Source organism: Drosophila sechellia, chromosome X (assembly GCF_004382195.2).
Source record: "Drosophila sechellia strain sech25 chromosome X, ASM438219v1, whole genome shotgun sequence".
Classification (NCBI taxonomy): Eukaryota; Metazoa; Arthropoda; class Insecta; order Diptera; family Drosophilidae; genus Drosophila; species Drosophila sechellia.
Genome location: NC_045954.1, coordinates 2,000,657 through 2,022,068, shown reverse-complemented (window position 1 = coordinate 2,022,068; position 21,412 = coordinate 2,000,657). Strand labels below are relative to the sequence as shown.

At 46.0% G+C, this 21,412-nt stretch overlaps 1 protein-coding gene across 5 annotated transcripts; it reads right to left on the bottom strand.

The window, feature by feature from the left end:
* Positions 1-506: 506 nt before the first annotated feature.
* Positions 507-21,105, bottom strand: LOC6616088 (tyrosine-protein phosphatase corkscrew). 5 transcript variants are annotated; one of them, XM_032726469.1, is made up of 11 exons: positions 20,963-21,104; positions 20,251-20,438; positions 20,052-20,178; positions 7,079-7,241; positions 6,208-6,387; positions 6,022-6,139; positions 4,819-5,756; positions 4,654-4,744; positions 4,350-4,539; positions 3,866-4,284; positions 507-3,785 (listed from the first exon to the last, which is right to left on the bottom strand). In XM_032726469.1, the coding sequence occupies exons 1-11, from the start codon at positions 20,974-20,976 to the stop codon at positions 3,688-3,690; spliced, it is 2,526 nt and encodes an 841-aa protein (XP_032582360.1). In that variant the 5' UTR covers positions 20,977-21,104; the 3' UTR covers positions 507-3,687. The 5 variants fall into 5 exon arrangements, with proteins under 5 accessions (XP_032582360.1, XP_032582359.1, XP_002040453.1 ...); XM_032726468.1 differs by having other exon boundaries at positions 507-4,284; positions 20,963-21,105; XM_002040417.2 differs by lacking the exons at positions 20,052-20,178; positions 20,251-20,438; positions 20,963-21,104 and adding an exon at positions 11,789-12,430.
* Positions 21,106-21,412: the final 307 nt, after the last annotated feature.

The window sequence follows — 21,412 nt, the reverse complement described above, 5'->3', positions numbered from 1 at the left end:
TTATCGGTATAATGTTTCGAACAGCTATGCATCTTAAGGTTTCAATTTAATTTCATATTAATATTTTGTGGCTGTGTTTAATTTTTATGTTTGTTACGTTTAGTTAGCGCTTGCAGATTGATTTACATATAGATTTGCTTCAACATTACAACGATTTTGGTTTTGTCTACAATTTATTTGGTGTTGCCTTTTGTCTCGATTTTTGTCTCGATCGTTTTGTTGCGTTTCATCAATTTGTTTATCTTACGATCTAGAGCTACGAAAACATTGTTTATTGCGTCAATCGCGTTTCGTCGTGGGCTCGTTTACCATTTGTTCTGGATTGTTATCTATAGTTCCAATCAAATCGCAGTATTCTACACGGATGTCTAATGCGTTTAGGTCGATTAATATTTTATATGGCAGGAGGAGAACTACCTCTCAGCCGCTCCTTGTATACTGATGCATACATAAACGTTTGCCTCGCCGTCTCGTTTTGGGCTCAATGAAAATGCTACTGAGCTGAGTACTGAGCTGTATTTCGCATCTAAATATATATTATTCATACTCCATATGCTATATGGTAGTGTAACACTTGTATTTTGCAAATTGGCAACATTTGAACAAAGAAAACGTCGTCTCTATTTGGTTTTAATTCTTGCAACATCGAAACCGCACCGAGGTTTCACTAAAAATCGAACAACTTCTCATCGGATTATGAACACGGGTTGAGGTTGGATCGCGTGGTTAGCTTATAGACGTACTGGAGGAGGGGACGTTGGGTTTGATTCGGGTCGGGGGCACGGGGAAATCAGTTGAGGTCCGAGGCTACGGTTGCTGGGGTTTCGAGGTCCTACCCGAGAATATCGTTATCTAAAGTAAGTCACTCAAGCAATTTCTTCTTGGTGTTTGTTTGTGTACTATGGATAGTTGGTGTATGTATTACATTTCGATATTGCCTAGATACAATTTTAGAATTATTTAAGTTTAAAGCGTTTCCTTGCTCTTGTTTTTTTTTTTTTGGTGTTTGGGTCTCCATCGATCCCTCCCTCAATATTCACGTCGTTATTTTGATTTTGGTTCGTTCTTATTGATTATAACATCGTTGTTTGTGAGATTTGTGTTCAAATGACTGCGATGAGGCCTATTGGTGTTTTGTTGCTGTTGGCTTTTGTGCTTTGGCATTCATCTCTCCCTCCGCCGGCTGCTCCATTGGACTGCGTTCTTCAATATCCATATCCGACATCCACCTCTGTCTATATGCTATAAAAATTCAACACAAGAAGCGCGGGACTTTGGGGACCCGCGCTCCAAGATCAAAACATATCGTATCCCCAGTGGGATTCATATTCGGATTCACCTTCGTTTTTTGGGGGCCACTAGGTCGCCGCCCAGTCGAAGCCAGGCTTCGACGTATTCCATTTGAATAATCGTATTATAGGCTAACTATATAAAGTACTAGATCACGCACTTACACACACGTTTGTCGTCCGATCGGGATCACCCGCTAGTGCTCAGATGGTGGGTGGAAGCAAAGACATTCGAATATTATTATTCTGGTGTCTTTGGTGGAAGGTCAGGGGTCAGTTTAGATTCGAGTGGGTGGTAGGGGTGAACACATGATTACTTATTGTTCTAACTGGGAGACGGGAGGTGACTCCCTCTTCTCCGTGGTGTGATTAAACTTTCCGTCTTGGTCGTCGAGGCGTTTTATATAAGGCTATGTTCCAAAGTGTTCGGGTTTCTTTCAGTTCGTTGGTGATGTGTGGTAACTTAACTGAAGTTGAGAACCAAAAAGGGAAAAGCGTTCAACAAACATGCGGGGAAAATAAAAAATAATGTGCTTTCGTGTATCGCATATAAAATGTTTTATTTTTCTGTATAAATACAAATATAATTTGTGTTGTTTTTTAGTTTTGTATTCGTTTTTCAGTTTTGTGGTTTTTTCTTTTTTTTCGCAAGATCAAGATGAATAACAATTTAAAGCACTTACAAAAGCATAAAGTTAAATAAGATAAAATAAGGGTATGTTTTAAATATATTACTCAAATTTGCACAATAATCTAATTGATTTACATTTCGCTGCTGCCGATTTTGAGTTATTCCTTCCTGTATATATTTTGTATTTATGATTTAGCAGTTTGTTTTTATTTAAAATTTTTTAATTTCTTTGCAGCGCCCAAGGTACTGTGCTTAAATATTGCATATATAGTTTGATAACGCTTCAGCGTTGAAATAAAAAACTTAGTTAAAAACACTCGTGCATAGACAGAGAGGGTGAGGGAGAGAGAGAGAGAGACAGAGATAGGGAGACTGGGTAGAGAGACACAGACACACAATTAATGTATAATTTCTAAAGTACAAAATTTCTAAATACAATTCTTTCGATCATTTGAAATGTAACACAATGGACAATCGCTATAAATAATCTTCAATATACAATTAAAAATATACACACAATCACTAAATTAATGGGAAAACTAAGGGGGAAGGGGAAATCAGAAATTGGCTGCTAGAGATATAGATCTGAATCTGAATCTGGATCTGTCGAGCTGTAATATTAGTTTTCTTATTCTAGGGACGACACGCTTAAGCGCTTCTTAGCTTTTTCTTTTACCTCTAATCTGTTCTCTTCTGTTCATTTCTGTTCTGTTCGGTTGGCGTCTCCGCTGTTCTGTTCTGTTCTGATCTCATTCGCATCTGTTCTCATCTGTTACTGTTACTGTTTCAGTTTCTGTTCTCGCTGTCACTCGAATCACAATCAACGCTTTTTGTATCATTATCGTTACGTGCTTACTGCCTCAGTTACTCCGCTAATTTCTTCTCTATCGATTTTGTCAACACTTACTACACTAAAAACTTTATTTGCACTCCAACCGGTAACCCGTTTCCGTTTAAAGTTGAATTTGGAAGAGGTGGACTTCACATTTCTTCACTTTTTCGCCAACTAGATTAGAAATTAACCGATTCAAATTGAACGTGCCACAACTAGATTTCCCTTTATAAATGGATATTTCAATGATTCCCAAATGGGAAGTTTCCCATAGTTGTTGTAGTTAGTTGTAGTTACAACTATTTTCAAACATGCGATTCGTAAAATTTAAAGTTAAACAACTTTTGTGGTTTGTAACCAGCGCAATACATGTAAATATTTGTCACAAGTCAATTTTCTCATCTAAAGCGAATATTTTCAAGAAAGTGAAATACTATTAATGCCAATTCCGCCAAATTCAAGCGGTTTGGAACAGGGAACGGGGGTTATCATTTTGTAGCTGCGATTCTGCTTAAAAATGTGTTTTTTTTTTGGCGGATCTGCTGCAGTTCCGCCCAGATTGTATCCTCAACTATCGGTTCGGGGATTCTTAAAATACTACTACATAAATATGCCTGGGTTTTGGGGTTTGGGGTGGTGGTGGGGTTACTGCTTTGCGTGTGCAGGGAACACTTACAACATAAAGCGAGACAATAACATAAAACTAAACATTACATTACACACAATTACAAAAAAGTATATAGATTACAATTATTAAAAAAAAAACGTAGAACGTGGTACAACAGTAAAACATAGTCAAGGGATTGGGTTTTGGGTTTGGGGCGGCGGCTGGGTGACATTTAAAATGAAAACCACATGTGGTCTGTGTGCGTGTGGGGGGAGGTGGGTGTCAGGGGGGCGTGTCAAGGGGGCGTCGCGACTTAGAAATTCATTTGTCATGTTTTGCGCGGTGGTGTCGGTGGCGGCGGCAACGCAGGCGCATGGCTCGGCGGTCGCAAGCCGATCATGTCTTTGGGAATGTTTTTGAATTTTGCTGAAAGATGACGGGACTGGTGAGCAACTTGAGTATGCCAGGACGCGGTCGCAGCGGCGGCGCCGGCTGCTGCATCTTACCTGCTCCCGCCGGAGCCTGCTCCTCGCGCTGCTGTTGCTGCTTCAGCGAGTCGCTGTAAAAGTTCGACTTGCGCATATTGCCGCCCAGCCCCAAGCCGATGCCGCCCAGCAGGGCGTTGATGTTGCCGTTGCTGCTGCCGTTGCTGCTGCTGGTATTGCTGCTCCCGCCGCCGTTGCTGCAGCTGCTATTGCCGATGCCGTTGTTATTATTGTTGCAGTTGACCACCGGCAACGGCGGCTGCTGCTTCGATGCGTGCTTGTTGCCGACGCTCATGCCCACGCCCATGCTTAGGCCCATCCCAGTGCCCAAGTCCGCCGATGTCGGCGTCAGTGGCGTCTTACTCGGAACTAAACTTATGCTAGAAATTGCTGGTGGTAATGGAGATCTTTGTGAATCGTTGCCAATTTCGCCCGTGTACCTGGATGGTGGGATAAGATTGCCATTAGACGGACACTCTTACGCAGTCTCTCAGAATCCACTCACTTTATATTGGTGTACTCGCGGCCAACCTGCAGGCTCTGCTCCTCAGCTCGTTTCCGGGCAATCAGGGTCTGTATGTAGTGCTGCACCGCGTAGTAGACGAACTTGTATTGCGCCTCGGTTTGCACAAGACCGGAACGCTGCGATCGGACCATCTGAATGGTGCGCTGGATGTCGATTTCGGTATCCAATCCTGTGAGGAAACACATAGGGAAAAGAGCTTTAATAAGGTTCAAAATCTATGTGGCTTGAATTGTCTCCTTTTTCAGTTATCAATTCTTGACCACACTCAATCGTTCAAACTTACCATTGCGCACAATCTGATCGAGAATCATATCGATCACAATGAAGGTGCCAGTGCGTCCGATGCCCGCAGAACAGTGCACGCAGATCGGACCCTACAAACAATCAATAGAGAGAGGTATTTGGTTAAAGCCAATGATGTCCCAAGAATGATCGAAGTCAAACATACCGGCTTCTCGCCCGCTTGAGCCAGGTGACTCTGACGCGTGTTGACATCTTGCAGGAAGTTGAGCACACAGCCCGGATCGGCGGGCACTCCGTGATCCGGCCACACCTGGAAATGGTAGTGAAAGATCCGGCGCGCCGGCTGATCCCGCCACGAGACGAGGAACTCGCGCAGCGTGTAGTCACTGGTCGAGTTCTCCGAGACGCACTGTATCCGCGCGTGGCCGAACTGCTCCGATCTACCCTCGTCCGGCCAGTAGCGGGCGCATTTTTCTTTGCCGCGCTCGTATTCCTTGGTGGTCATGACGATCACCCGCGTGTTCTCCTGCCAGACCATGTTCCAAAAGTCCGTTACCGTGTTCACTTGCTGGGTGAGCAGGCAGCCCTGGGTGGCGATGTAGGTCTTAAACATCTCACGCTCCCTCTCGCGTTCCCGCTCGGCCATCGATATAGAGACAGCCCCGGACGAGTCGTTCGAGTGTCTCTTTAGCAGGCCGGCCAGACATCCGGCTGTGCCGCTCGTGAGATTGGTGGGTGTGCCGGGTCCATTGACGCTGCTCACTCCGCTGGTGCCCGACGATCCTGGTCCGGACCCAGAGCCGGAGGAGGGTGATGAAGAGGCCGAGGATTCACTGCGCTTGTGCTTGCTCAGGGAGTCCGACTTGCGGCTGCAGGTGGCACAGTTGCTATACGGCAGAATGGCGCTCTTCACGGCGCACTGCACGCACGTCTTGTTCATCAGCTGGCAGTTGGAGCAGTTCCGCTGTGTCTGGGCAGCCGTGCAGGCGGGGCACGAGGGCACCGAACTGTTCAGGCTCTCCGACGAGCTGCTCATGTTGTACAGGTCGCCGTCGGTGGGCAGCCGTATGTAGTTGGCATTGATGTACTCGGCTCCGGCCACACTGTGCTCCACGTCCAGCAGCTTGACGCGCGTGTGGTCGTCTGGAAAGCGGACAGGGAAATAGGTTAGAAATTTGGCATGGCAAATAAAAAAACAAATTATTTTATAGTGTGGAAACACGGCTTTGGAAATGGGAATTTATATCATAGATGAACGAACAACTGCTCTGAACAGCTATTGGTTTTTTTCTCGAAATTTACGAGAGCGTTTCCATCAGAAGAGTTTTCATATAGCAGAAAGAATAACTGTTTTAAAGAGTCAAGATTTTGGGGCTCCTAACGGATCTTAGTGGATTTCTATACTTACATGGCAATATGTTGCGGTAGCGATTCTTGAGGCGGTTCTCCTGTTTGTAGCCCTCGTTGCGCGAGAATGTGTCCCGACTGTCCTGCTGCAGTGATTCGAACTCCTCCCAGAAACCTCCCTAGAATCGAAAGCCACCTCGGGATTAGTGTGCTCCACAATCACTGCTATCAGAGAGAGGGAACTCACCTTGACCAGCTGTTCCACCCGGGCATTGATGCCAGCCGCCGTGATTCGCGTGGCGTTGAACGGCTGTCGCAGATGCACCACGGTTCCGCACGTCTCCACCATGGGATTACGCTTGTAGTGATCGATCAGTTCCGACAAGGTGCCAAAGGATTCCCCGCCGCCGACGTCGTACTTCTTGTCCTGCAATCGGGAAATCACTATATTGTTATCGTGGCATTTTAATGGGGGGACACGTGGTGGAGAGTCTATCTCCGAGTTCGATGGAGCGTCGAGAGATTAGCTAATAAAATCGAAAACGTGACTTCAATGTCAAATGGGAAAAAGGCCAGCTAGACATGTAAATGGCATAATTGCAGCCGCAAACCGCAGAAACCGCGCTCACGGCTAAAGTTATAGTAATAGTGGAAAAATTGTTTTGGGGGAATTACGCTGAAACTGGAACTGCACTGCTTGACCTGGTTGAAGCTCCTGGCGCAAGCAGTTTGCCCGCGCCAAGGCAAAGCAGGCATGTTTCGGAGTTTATACAGTAGGCCTTCGATAATGTTAACCATAATTACAGATGGCAAAATGCGTTCAAGATGAACGAGTTTAAATATATTATTGCCAATTGATTTTATAATATTCTTTCCACTCCGCTCGAGCAACCATCGTAGTTAGGGAGGCTCAACTGTAGAGTTTATGTGCACATACATACATACGACTCGACTGTAGAGCCAAGGTCGCGCTATGAGGAACTTTATGGCCAGTGCGACTTTGTTACTGCACTGCCATCGATTTGCATTTGCATTTTGCACCCTGCGAGGGGCGTGTGGCGAGGGGCAAGGGGCGACTACAAAATCTGGTTAGTTGGGGGGTTACGTATTCAACATACCTGCCATCGAATCATGACATGCGTTACTTTGTCGTCCGTGCGCACGGAAAGGACGAAGTCGCCAGGCTTGCTCTGAGATTCACGGACGAGAAACGAACCATTCTTGCCCCGCTCCAGGATCAATTTTTCCGCTTCCTTTCCGGAAAGATTGCCATGAAACCATCTGCGGATAGAAAGAGGAGGTTGTTAGGATATATGACTTAAATAGTTCGGCTGTGATTCGTAGATATGTATATGTAATTGTGGCCATCTGTACCGATCGATGGCGCATCCACTGAACGAACTGAGCGATTGACTGACTGACTGAATGAGTGCTCGACTGGCGACTACGTGAGCGCTCAAAATGCAATTACAAACTATACGAGAAGCGCACAAAAGCGCAAAATAGTAGAGCCAGCCACAGCAACAACAGCAGCAACCGCAATACCAACAAAAAGCAGCAACAAACAGCGCAATACGAATCGAATATGGGTACAGTCGGTACTCGGTGGGTGGAACTTCACTGTGAACATTCACTGGGATTTTATTCGAATAGGATTAGTAGTAAAGGCCATCTTTGCCAGGTCTTTACGAGTAGAACTAAAAGTGTAAGCATAGCTTAGAGCTTTTGAGGGCGCACTGGGAGGAGGGCTCACTGTACGTATGTATATGTATGTGCTAAAGCACACACCAGCAAAAGTTCGAAGAAAACAGTCAAATGCAAGGCGACAACTGCAATAACAACGGCAATAGTGGCGAAAACACGCATACGCCGTGTGGAAAAGCGCAAGTTGAGTCGAAGCCAGCTACTGGGGGCCGGGACTTATAAGTCTACCCGTCTGGCCTGCTCAGCTTAGTTGGCTTGACAGACTTGAGATTGTCATCGCCATGGCAATTGCAGCTGGAAGCGCATTTTTGCCATGTGACACAGAAAAAGGCGGCTAAAGTCGGCTTAGACTCAAATAGAGCTCGGCTAAGCGGAGCACTAGTTGTGCAGTGGAGTTTGGTGTTTCTGTTTCTGCCGAACGAAACTAAATCATATGTTTCTATCACTTCGATTTCCACACTATCACACCGATGTCCGCCGTTGGCCTACACACAATGGGTTCATTGGATCTGCTTTGCCTCCCTCCTACTGATTTGCATAAATAACACTAGCCCAAACAACTTGCTCTGAATGCCATTATAGACCGCGTGCTGCTGTTGTGCTGTCCATCTCTTAGCCCGCTTTCGAGTTCGTCGCCATTGAGCGAACCAAACGCAAAAATACGGAATTCGAGCAAAAATCTAGAAACAATTGACAACATTGAGTTGTCCTTAAGGCGGTTTCAATTTAGCGCCTGGGGTCATAGATATCATAAAATATGTCATCGATGCGGCGAGAATATGGGTGGGGGGAAATCGGGTAATCGGGGTATCGGGGTGTGGGAACTAAAACAATGCATATGTAATTTTCAAATAGTAAACCAATAGTAATTGGTCTCCTCCGCTGGAAGAAATCACGTCTTTTAGTTCGACTCATGGGTGAAGCAAAGTAAACACTATTTTTTCGTAGTTTTCGTATTGGCGATATTGAATATAAATGCTTTATGTGCATATTGATTTGCTTTTTAGTCAGCGAAATCAATTCATCTTCCGTGTGCTGGCCTGGCTATTAATAGAAGTCCATGTGGAAACAATTAACATTACATTAGAGCCACAAAGTGTCGGGCATTTCATGCTGTCCCGCCCGTCTCGCTCACCATCTCCCTCTCTCACTCGCTCGTTCGCTCTGCTTTGCCAGCTTGTTACAGATTCAAGGTGGCCAAATGCGAAGCCGATCGGTTGGGAGTGATAAGAATGAGTTTGATGGGTTTATTTTTAGCAAAACGGAAGTTATAAATCCATTACAAGCAGGTCTATGCACTGGTGTGCACTGCTTGCTTACATGTAGGCGGGAACTGTGCACTGCTTGCACCAAATCGAAAGCTCCTTACCTCAGGTTGCTCTATCTTCAACTAGGCAAAATTTAGAATTTCTGTAAAAATGCTTCCGATTTCCGATATTCGTAAATACGAAATGCGCATTCTTTCGGATGATTCAACACTCACACACGATTTGCGTATGGAAAGGTTCTCGAGTTATTTGCATAAGACAATTCACAGTTTTCGGACAACATCTATTAGCACATTTGTGTATTGTTGGCCGATCGCTTGTTCGCGATCGCCGTAGCTGAGATGGTTGCAATTCGGGGACGCATCGCCCTCTGCCGTCTGACCCCGTGCAATCGAGTCGAACTTAGCAATTATCGCAGCCCACATCGATCATATCGCTGATATCCTTTGTGTCATTCTGCCGAACTTCAGAGCTGCCAAACTGTGTCTCCGTCTCCACCCATATTTCGGTGTTTATCTTTAAATTTAGCACTGTGACGATAATACAAAGCAACACAAATTGCTTCTGCTGCGCTCTCACTCAGCGATTTAAATCGGGCAGACTGGGGGTTAAAAATACAAGCAGGTGGAACTACCACCACCCGAGTACGTCAGTGAAAATTTCGCACCTTTTTGCATCATTTACAGTTACACTTACAGCAGCGAATGCGAATGCGGCGTATTTGTATTTACATACGGAGGAAGCTGCGCGCCATTCATGAAAGCGCCGCTAAGGTCAACAAACAGATTTACATGCACACACGTATATGTGCAGCGTATTCGTACACAATATCCGAATACATATACAGATCCCCCCTGAGTTTTACTCGATTCGTTTGTCACAGGTTTATTTTGCTTTTTGTGTGGCAACGCACCTGGAAAGGCGGCAGCGAAACGACTGGTATTGGGGTTACGAGCGGGAGCGCGGAAGCAGGGGAACGAGACCTTCAATTAATTAACTTAAAAGTCGGCAAGATACTTATTGAATTATTGAATGAGCTGCTTGCCCATACCCTAACCGCCCACTCGCAAGCAGTGGGTGAAGTAGTAGTACAGTCTATTCAAAACATTGCACTTTTGAACGGTTCAAACTGTCAAAATAACCATATAAACGATGTGAAGTTGGAGCACTGGACGGGGAAAAGTACTAGTTGGGGAGAGTCTGGGATAGGATTGTAAAATTTCCATGGAGTTACAAACCCCACAGATCATAATTGAGTCTTTCCACTGAGAGCATCTTGTAGTCGGCCGACGTCATGAATTTGCACAAATAAAACGCTTTCATTTGATCAGTAGCCACAGCTCACGGTTGTGCAACGGAAAAATAAACGGAAATAAGCAAAACAGAAGACAGCTCTCGAAATCCATCCATTACGGGAAAAGCAATTTCATCAAATCGTTAATCAGCCTTATGGCGAGAAGAAAAACCATCGGAAGATTAATAGTGCTAGAAGGCGAAGGGCGGAGGATGGAGCTGCCCCATTGTTGACCTAGTGAAGTGACAAGTGAAATCCGGAAATCACGCCGATTTAGCTGTCAAAGCTATTCGAACGTCATCTTCAGATCATTTGGCATTATGTGCGTTTCAGGATAATGACAAAAAGATCGCCCTTAAGCAGGATACCTATAAAAGCTGAGCATAAATTTGAAAAACAAAGATCCAGTTAACGAGCCAATCAACACGTTCAGCGATAATGAATCCGTTGCGATAAAAATCGAAATAAATAACCAACAACCGAAACCGAATGCACTATCAATCCGGGCTCAACTAAAAGTCAAAGATAATTTATGGGACATAATGGTCCAGCAGATACATATGCGAGTGTTCGTAAATATTCTGGGGGTACTCTGCGAATGGAGATCGCCAAGACGGGGCCAGCCCACACAAACAATCGGACGACACATGGCACAGCCGGGCAGATAAACACCAAGATCAGATACGGAGTGGGAGGAATCTGTGGGGAATGTGGACGCCGGACGACGGACAGCTTAACAGCGGGACATGGGTAAACATTCCGGGCGCGAGTGAAGAGATAATTCCGACCTGGCAGTGGGCCAAGATACGATGTCTGCAGTGGGCACTTCGCCGAACTCGCCCGGTTCTACAAGTGCGTAATTTCGCCAGGGGGGAGGGGGTGTCTATCGCATTGGCCATTATCCATTAGCCAGTGCCTAACCAATAACTCAATCTTCAGCTCTAAATGAAAGAACCAATATCGCAACCCGACTTGACAACGGGCCAATTGTGTGGGGGGGTTGATATGTTGATATGTGACCATATTTGAGTGGCGATCTGAGCTGGGCCCCCTGCCATTTGCCATTCCACTCCCTTCACCTTCACTTCACTCGCCATTTGGCAGTCGGAAATTCATTCATATTAGAACGTCAATTTACGATTGCTTGTTTTCGAGTCGAATGCTTTGCGTAAATATTTACTCATTTTGCGTGGCAATTCTGAACACATGACAGTATGTGCTGCGCTGTTTTTTTGCTTTGTTGCGGCGTCAACTGCCTGTGATTGCCTGCCTTATTAGGGTTAATGTTGATGGGCAGCAGATTGGCTCCAGACTTCCCTCGAAACGTCTGCTACTCCGCGACATGTGACTAACAGGCGGGGCATACTACGATGCGATGGCAGCTCGAAATACCATTAAACCTGCTACGGGGTATCGCTTAGTTCGCAGCCTGACAACTTCATTACTCGCACTGCAATAACAATTAGTGCCTAATTTCGCACGCGCCCCAAATCAGCAGAACGCTGCTCTTTTTCTAACACTCTGGACTGGACTGCTGTCGATTTTTGGCGACCTAAACTTACGTGTAACCATGGAGCTGGACGCGCATGGTGGCCAAGAGGGACAGTGTGCTGTTGGAGCAGCTGGCGCCGTCGAAGGCGGCTGGGAACTGGGGCGGGGTGGCTGTCCAGGAGGTGGGCGTGGCCGGGTAGGAGGCCTGCGGACTGGGTGTGAGCTGGTGCAGCGATTCCGTCGACGTGGAGGCAGAGGCGGAGGGTTGGGCGGAGAGAGGACGACGTCTGCGCTGCAGTCGGTTGTCTCGATTACTCTGCGCGTCAGCGCCCTTGGCCACGCCCTTTATAATCTGAGCCAGCTCGTCGTGGGTCATACAGTTCTTGCAGGCCGGCTCCTGGGCCTCGGGTGTCTCCGTTGGTGGGGTGACCTTTGCTTTCCGACCCTTGCTGGCCTTGAACTTGCCGCTCCTCTCGCGCTCCTCCGAGCGCCTTCCCTTGCTTCCGTAGTGCGCCTGTATAGCTCTTTCGTACTCAAAGTTTCGCTGGTTGTTGTACGCATTGTTGTTGTTTAGCGTGTTGTTATTGTTATTGTTGATATTGTTATTGTTGTAGACTTGTTTCTCCTGCAGCTTGTGATTGACCACACTGCCCAGCGAGCTGGACAACTTTTCCAGGCATTTGTTGAACAGCATTTTCTTCACACTCGTTTTCTCGCACACACCAAAACAAAAAGAAGCTTAGATAGTAGTATTCCACTGCGGAAAAATGCGTCGCGGCTGTGGTGTTTCTTATTATTTTTTTTATTTTGTTATTGTTTTTGTTTTATGTAACAACTTGCCCACACACACGAACACACACTGAAAGCACAAAAACTAGAATTCTTGTTTTTTTGTTTTTTGCCGCTGTTTGTTGTGCTTCTCTGTTTGCTTTTTATTGATCTTAGTCAGCTCGATTAGGGGGAAATGTCTACAGTTTGTCAAATAGAGTGCTGTTTACCCCTCATTCGTTTATTATTGCACAATCTTCTTGAGAGCCAGCAACAGCTTCTTTTCGTACGACTTGACTTTGATGGCCTTGGTGGCCACGGTGGTGCTGCTGGTGCTGATGGTGCTGGTGGGTTTGACCTCTGCTGCGGATGCGGCCTGCTCGTCGAGTCGCGATTGTGCCGCCATCAAATGCTCCAGGACAAATGTGGCTGAAGGCATAATTTTCGCGCTTTGTCTTCGAAAAAAAACAGAAACACTCGATGGAACTTGTTGGGCGCCAGTAGAAACGAAACGAACTGCTTGCCGCTCGACGACGAACGGCGACTGCTTGCGAGCTGAGCTGAGCTGCTAACCCGTTGGATCACAACTCGAGAATGAAGCGCCTGCTGCCGAGTCTGAAGCTTTTTGCCTCGGATTCGAAATCGCAATCGGAATCGAAATCGGATTCTTGACGTTGTCTCAGCGCGGCTCCTCTCTTTGCGATTCGATTCTTCCGCTCTCTCTTAGTGGCTATATCTCTCGGACGGGAGCTGTGGCCTGGTGGTGTTCTAAGCGCTGGGGTATGAATGAATCTGAATCTTGACTGGCAACGGACGGCGCTTTTTGTTTTTAAATCCAGCCGGCGCTCTGGTTAGCCCTTCCTGTCGATCTCGCGGGTGGGGGTTTTTATTTATGGGCTTTATTTACTGTCAGCGAGCCAGAAGTCACAAATAAATACAAAAAAAAAAAAAAAAAAAAAACAGTAAATAAAACGGAGCGAAAGACGTAACTTTGGAATTCATTGGCAGTGGGTGTGTGCACAGCTTTCCGTTGGCTCCTGTTGCAGTACCTTAAAGCTGCATGGCCCCTCAGCGGGCGCCACTTAATTGTAGCCATCCTGTGGACGCCACTTACGGTTTATTCAGAAAGCGAAAGCACTTTACATTGCAATCAACATTGCAAAAAATGACACTTTTACTTTTCATTTACTTTCAATTAAGTGCTAGAGCCACGCTAAAGCCTATAAATATGTATAGCGGCTCCACTCTATGCTGATTTCATAATGACTGTACTCCTGGATGAGTCACGGACTTCATCGCAATCAGAATCCGAATCATACACATTTCGAAAAGCAAGCACATAAGATTAATTCCAATCCGAAAATGGTCATTTCGTGATATGAGTGTGTTGTTGGCTTGTAAGAAAGCAAATACAAAGCGCCGTCTGTTGCCTGCCACCGGAAATGAAACTGAAGCCGCACAGCAACTACTGTGGCGGCCATCTAGGCAAGGAGCTGGGTTGCTGGGGGGCAGGTGGGTTTGTGGGCAGGTGGGCAGGTGGGCAGGTTGGTAGTTGGGTAGGTGGGAGCTAGAAGCGAGCAGTGCCAAAGCTCTCTTACAGCGCAGGCGCAGACGTCAGAGGTGCGAACGTGCGCAGAATATCTTTTTATTTTTTGGCCAGCAAAACAGAATCGTTCGACGTGCGACAGCCTGCGAACTGCGATCTAGCAGCACTTAACTATTTTTTTCCAACATTTCGTCATTGTTTTTTCGCTGGAAACCAACTAGAACTCGTTACCCAAACCACATTCAAAATCCACTCAATGGAAATTGTCTCCGAAGTGTTCGATCAAAATTGAAAATGCTCAGCTCAAACCAGTCGGGGAAACCCCATGTAGCTATGCATGCATGCATCAATGCAAACAGGATGTTTTAGGCCAGGTGGACCAGCAGCGTGGAAACCACATGGGGCTTCTGGGCGCAGTTAGGTGTCGGTTAAAAATATTAGTCATTGCAAGACGAGAAGTGCATTAAAAGTGAGTAGAGATGATGATTTGAGGTACCTGTTTGCAATCGACACAGAATTAAGAGCGAGGCCAACATTGGCCATTCGCAAGTTAAAGTTCTTAGAAATGATCGAGTAACGCAATTTAGAAGTGGCATTGACCAATAGCCTACCCAACGTGTTTACATTACGTATGGAATTACTAAAAGTTCCGGCGAAATAGTGAGAGCCGTGAGTGCCGCCCTACCCAGAAATAAACTTGATCGGTGCGAGGTGCCAGAGCGACAGCCAGTCCCAGTATCCCCCAGTGCTCCATTCCTGAGCTCCGTGACCTTCGCTATCCCGATTTCATTGCTGGAGACCCAGACCGCATTTGGGCACAGCCAAAACCATTCGTAGGTGCGACGGGGAGTGGGCAAGAAATAAACATAATTTATTGTTCAGTCGGAGGCGGGGGATGGTTAGTATGCCAGGCACACAGCTACATATGTGCCGACCACTGATTGCTCGCCACTCCGAATTGGGATTGGGATTAAGATTTGGTCTCGGCACCCAGGGATGGCAGCCAGGTGAGCCGAAGCCCAATCCGTTGGTGAAGCGTGCCGGACCGATTGCGCGGCGACAGCTCCTCGAAATGGGTTACTCAGTCGCCAAAAGCCAATAGCCAATAGCCAATTGGCAATAGGCAATCGCAAATCGATTGTGGGTCGATGCGGGGACCACTGTACAGACGTGTTCGCACTAAATCAGCCAAAAACCAACAGAACTGTTTTGCGGCAAATGCCAGAGAGTATAGTTTATGGGCCATTATACCGGGCATTTGTGAGCTGGGTATTTGGTAAATTTTAAAATGAGTACTTTGCGACCCCACCCGGAAAGGGGTAAATCAAAAATAGACGGGAAGAGGCAATTAGGAGAACTACTTATATTATTTGAAAATAATTTACAAATCATAAATTCACCGCTGGTGGGCGTGGGCTGCATTTTTCAGCTGAAACTCAGCTTGTTAACAAGAAATCATACTGTTTTCTGGCAATGAAGGATTCGTGGCACCAACTCAAGCACCAAAACAGTGTGTTTATAGTTTTATAGGATAATTGCATGTATGTATCTGCCAGTATCGTTAGCTCCTGCAAAACATGTTGCGTTTCCCAATCTCCAAGCCTAGAGAGACGAGCCCAGTTTCAGTTGTCGCCAGGTGGGCTTCCCCATAGCGGCCGAGATTTATGATACTGCTCCATTTTTGCCATGCTCCACCAGCCGAAAATATATCCCGAGATTTACGATCAGTGTCGTAATTCATACTATTAGATGGAATGCTACGTGAGTGCTTCCATGTAACACTTTTTTGTAAGCAAATCGGATCTCCAGCTCCGCAAATAGCAGGGAACTCACGGCTGCTTAGTGGCGGAAAAGTATTCCTTTGGATTGGGTTGAAATATTCGGTCGGTTCGTTGGCCTGGCCCCCCGCAACTTTGATTTTCGGTCCGTCGAATCAATCCCTCATCCCCATTTATTGACGCGAATCTTTCCTCGTTTTCTTTGTGGCTCTTTGTTTTGGCGATGTTTTGGCGAGGGATTTACCTGAATATTTAATTGCGAGACGGACGCATTTGCGGTTCGTGCCGGTAGCTTTAAATTGTCATGTGCTGGGCAGTTTAGGATACCAAATATAATGAGCGATCATCTCGATTGGCGTGCACATACAACGTGCGTTTTAAATTTAATTCAGTTCGTGGGATTTACATCAAAAACTAGCCGTTGCAGTGCAATGATAATGCAGTTGCGATTTGCTTATAGCTAAACATCATTGGGTCAGGTGTGATGCGCTGGCCATGTAAAGGAACAGTAATCACAATCCAGTCTATACAATCTATTTAGATTTATTTTCCAGAATCGAAAATGAAGTTTACCCATAAACTGCAGTGTTTGATTGATAATAGTGATCATCAAATCAGAAGCACAGTTCAGCCGTCTGTTTCGATGCAGTTGATCGATTAATATTTGATTTTGATGTCGACAATTAGAGTACAATTATACAGATATTATACAAGCAAGTAGGTCTGGTTCACTTGGCACTTCTGGTGCGGTACAGTTGTGCGCTACATCCATCAATCTACCTAATGATCAAAGTATCTGGCGATGATGCTGCGTGCCCGGGGACTATGGACCATCCGTTCCACATGCAGGCCATGGCGAGGCAGTGGGTGCAATTCCACGGGGCCGACGCATCTACAGCTTGTGGAGTATGTGACGGATGGCACGATCGAGGGCACCGAGCATGTGCGTTAGAGTGGCGGCAGGTGGGCCGGACGGGCGGCCAAGTACCTGCAGCCAAATACGTGCATATGGATGAGTACATGTGCGTGTTTGCACAATCCAATTTAAAGCGTACATATGTGCACAGCGAGAGAGAACAACACTCGTCCATTTGAAAGGCTCTTCAATCGCCTTGTTCTAATCTCTGATTTCTTATTCTAACGTTTGAGTAAAAACTGCATAGGGTTTTCTCCTATGTAACTTGGAGCAAATGAAACAGTTCACGTCACGGTACTTTTCTTCGAGTGTACCCTTTATAGACATTTATTGCCGCTGGTGTTATGGCTGATGCCTTAGATACAGATACAGATACAGCGACAGATCCGGATACATTGGATACACATACAGATACACATACAGATACATATACAGCTACAGCTACAGCTACGTGCACGGCATAATTTATAAACCATTTGTAGGCTTGTCTTAATGGCGAAAATTGAAAGCATTTAGAATTTGAGGCACTCGAGAGCGACGGATGGGCAAGGGCGAACCCACAGGGGTTGGATCTGGGGCTCAAGTGGGAGCTGGGTAGTGGGGTAGGTGGGTAGGTGGGGCGCCATTACCCATTAGTACCCAGTATCCATTAAGTATCACCCAACACAAACAATTCGATGGCTTAATTGACGATTGTCAGATTTGTCTTACTCCTTGACAGATTGACTGAGCTATGGAAGAAAGTGCGCGAAACTAAACCAATTTACAATTATCTTGCAATTAATTGCAACGATTAAGTGGGCAGGTAGACAAACAGTGTACAAAAACAACCTAACCGCATTACATCGAGTGATTTGCAATTCGGTTGCACTCCAATCGCAGTTCTGACTCGATCAAAGGTCAAGATCAACGTCGAGAAATGTAATTGGGATTGGAAATGGAAATGCAATCGGATGGCGAAATGTCTCGGGAATATTGCTGGAAGCGGGGGAATTGGTTGGTAAATGTTGGAGAATGTCTGGGCCATTCAGAAGGCAAATGCATTTCTAATGGCATCTTTCACATCTATGCCTTCGCCAGCTCAATAGAAATTCCCGATTTTGTAAAGTAGCCAAGCATAGATGGAACTAATACTCCCCGTTCTATGCATATTAGCTTGGCTTGATGGGCTCGCAACAGAAGGCAGACGAATTGATTTATAAAAAGCTGACCGCGTAACTTTCCACACCCCATAATAAACCCACTTTTCGGACGATTGACGTTCTCGAGCTTAATGTATGTAAATATCCTCATGATCAACCCCTAAATATATATGTAATTATGATTGCCTTCGATCGCATCCCTCGTTTGACGTCACCGCCAATAAAACGATTTGTGCTTTGCGACTCGCAAATCGATTATAAGCCATACAACACCTTCTTAGGCTAAAAATAACCGCCGCTCGGATCGAGGGGCTTTAAAAATAAACCACAATCGAAAATACACATTAAAACCGTCACGAGCTCCAGCTAAGGATGAGTGGCTGGAGTGTATGGAGTGGTGGAGGGGCTGGGAAACCAGGTCTGGGGGCAAAGAAGGCTTAGGGCAAACGTCTCTGACGAACAAAGGCGATCTTGACTGGACTCTTTAGATGGCAAAGTCTCTGTCCAATGTTTAAATTTCAATGCATAGCATAATTTTAGGTTCTTCCTTGCTATGTATAGTTTAAAAAACAAATTTGATTGCTCGAATTTCCTGAGATACAATTGCGAACTTCTACTGCTTCGATTCAAGATGGGTTCTATTGCTCTCCGGTCACCTTCAAATTTGAGGGGGGCGTGGCCAGTCAAGGTGATTGACCTGTTGGGATGCGGAAAATGCAGCGCACGAGGCAAAACAACGAAACAAAAAGCAGCAGCAAGCGCGGCATTGAGAAAGGAGACATGGCGTCAAACAAGAAAGAATGTACGAAAGAAAAAGGGAACCGTAAAATATTTGACGGCTTGGGTAGACGGGCGGGCTCGAAAATATTAATAAGCAAGAAATACAATAAATATCGACAGTATTTCGCGCGTGTGGGTTGAAAACGAACGCCAGTAAAACAACGGCGACAAAGACAATGCACTGCTTGTATGGTCACTGCTTGCGTGTGCCTGGGCCCGTGGATGCGCGTGTGGGTGTCTGCGTGAGCAACAGGTGTGTGTGGGTGCCCGATTTAAGTGGAATTAGAAATTATTCACCCACAAATCTCATCTCTGCCCGAAACCGAGTTGCGTATCGGAGACAATCCAAGAAGAAAGACCAGCTGTAAAGAGCAAAGCTTCAAGAACCGCCGCCACATTCTCAGCAACGATCTAACGCAGTTTTGACTGGTTATTAACAACATCATGTTTATTACTGGACGGTTGAGTTAGGTGCGCTTGGTTCTCAGTACAATGATCATTCTACCAATCTTACGTTTATTCTCTTCCTTAAGTAATTAGATTCGATTTAGTTTAGCTTTGATCTCTGATCATTTTTATTTTGGAGTACTAGTTTTTGACTTCTTCAGTTGTTCGAGATAAAGTAGCTGTCAAAGGTGCCTAAGATCAAACTCTACTAGATCGTTGATATATATTTCATATACTATTGATATCTAACCTATGTGATACATATGATAAATGTTTAGGTTAAAGCACAAAAAAATAAACAGCTAAACAGCTGTTCGCCGTAGAAAGAGCAACAAAAGTCTTGGTACAGAAGCGCGAATGGGGAGTAAGGGATGCGGAGTAAGGCCCTGGACCACTTTCGATTTCAGTTCCCAGTTCCCAGTTTCAGTGCCAGTCTCAGTACCGGACCCAGTACCCGATAGCGCTTGAGAAAGCCTGATAAGCAAAGTGCTCGAAACTGACGTTTGGACTCTTGAGTGCTCACACAACATCGTTTGTAAACATGGTGCATGAATAATAATCCGACCCGAAAGCAAACAAATACGATTCGTCCTTGGGCAATGCGGAGTGGAACTAATGTAGGTCATCGAATTCGATGAGAACAGGTTGGCCGTTTGGCTGGTGACCCAATTTTAGGTGAATATCTTGCATCCGTTGACGTCAGTCTATTTCGGAACATGTGAAAAAAAGATAGTCCGACCATTCGGAGGGCATTCCAATGGCATGGCCTCAGAAGGTTGCAACCAGCCGTAAGACTAAAGCATCTTCTCCTGGCATAATCAACTTGGAAATAAAACAGAATCCCGGAACACATGAAGGTACATATGTAAGTACCTTGAGCACAACATCTATCAAGCACTCAAGAAGGCCAGTTCCCGTATCCCATATTCCGGACTAGCCACCCGGCTCGGGACTCACCTTTCCGTGGTGGGCTCGGCGCAGATCAGCGGCTGCTTGAGTTCGATGGCCTGGCCGTTCTTCTCCTTTAGCTCGCCATTCTCCATGTAGTATTGTACCAGTTCCGGCAGTGTGGCGAACTTTTCACCTGCAAAAGGAGGACGATTCACTGTGGTGAATTGGGTGATCGAGTGGGGAGCAGGGAACGGCAGCCACTTACCACCGTAGAGATCAAAGAAGTCGCCATTGTTTTGGATTTTGATGTGGGTCACCTCGTTGCCGCGGCGCACGGAGAGCGTGAAGGCGCCCGGATTCGAGGAGGAGAGGCGGGCGAGGAAGGAGCCGTCGAATCCCTGCTCCTGCAGCAGTTTCTCAGCTTCGATGCCAGATATCGTTGGGTGGAACCATCTGCGGAGTGGAGGGAATACGGTTTATGTCTATGGGTATGGGTATGGGTATGGGTGTTGTCAGCTGCAACTGGCCACTGTGCGAATGTCGTTTATGGTCAGCCTCCGGTGCCTCCGGCCCTGCATACCAAGTGGTCATCAGTGGCAGGTGCAGTGGCTCACAATGGGGTGTGTGCATCGTTTTCGGTCAATTGTCACTGGTTACCGCACTGCTTCCGCGGTGGGCAACAGGCTGAGGCTGAGGATGAAGCAGTGCAGCGGCAACAGATCCGCTGCATTCACCCTGACGCCCCCCCGCGCCCAACACTTTGGTGCACTTTTTATCTCAGCAGTTTTGTTTTTTGTTTCTGTTTCTTTTTCGCTCCGCTTTGCTTTTGTATCTACTTATACATATGTAAATAGCCCAGTTGGGAGCGGAGCGTGCGTGCGTGTGTGATTGCGAGTGTGTGTCCGTGTGTGTGTGAGTGTGTGCGAGACTGCGTGCGTGTGTGTGCGGAACATTGTCGTATTTCTTATTGGATTTACCTTCGCGATGACATTTTCTTATTGAATGCACACTTAAAAAATAAATAATGTTGACACTTAACGGAAAAAAATGAAACTTATGAGTAGATGCTTTGTTTAAACTTATTTTTACAGTTGGTTGGTTGGATACAAAAAAAAAACTATTTTTTTACTGGGCTGTGCGGTGTGGCCAGTCGACTTACAAAAAAACTACAAGGTGCCAGACGAAATGGGTGCAGATCTTGGGCGTGCACTCAGCACGGACATCCACCACGGACATGCGGCCACTCAAAGATTGATTTTGCACTTTGCCCTCTATTTTCGAAACGTTGTGCCACACTGTCCAGAATTCCGTTAAAATTCGATTCGGTGGGGCAAAGTTAGTAGTTCACCCTAATTTTTCGCAGCACAAGCTTTTTGAGGGTGCTCAGAATGTTGGAAAATGATGGGAAAATCACCCCGTAAATCAAT

Bases quoted from the DNA above. Each gene is read 5' to 3' on its own strand.
- LOC6616088 (XM_032726467.1), bottom strand. From the start codon at position 12,411: ATGCTGTTCAACAAATGCCTGGAAAAGTTGTCCAGCTCGCTGGGCAGT. The intron at 6,388-7,078 runs GTATGTTGAATA...TCCCGATTGCAG, and splicing joins ATGTCATGATTCGATGGCAG to GACAAGAAGTACGACGTCGG. The intron at 4,285-4,349 runs GTGAGTGGATTC...CCCACCATCCAG, and splicing joins CGCGAGTACACCAATATAAA to GTACACGGGCGAAATTGGCA.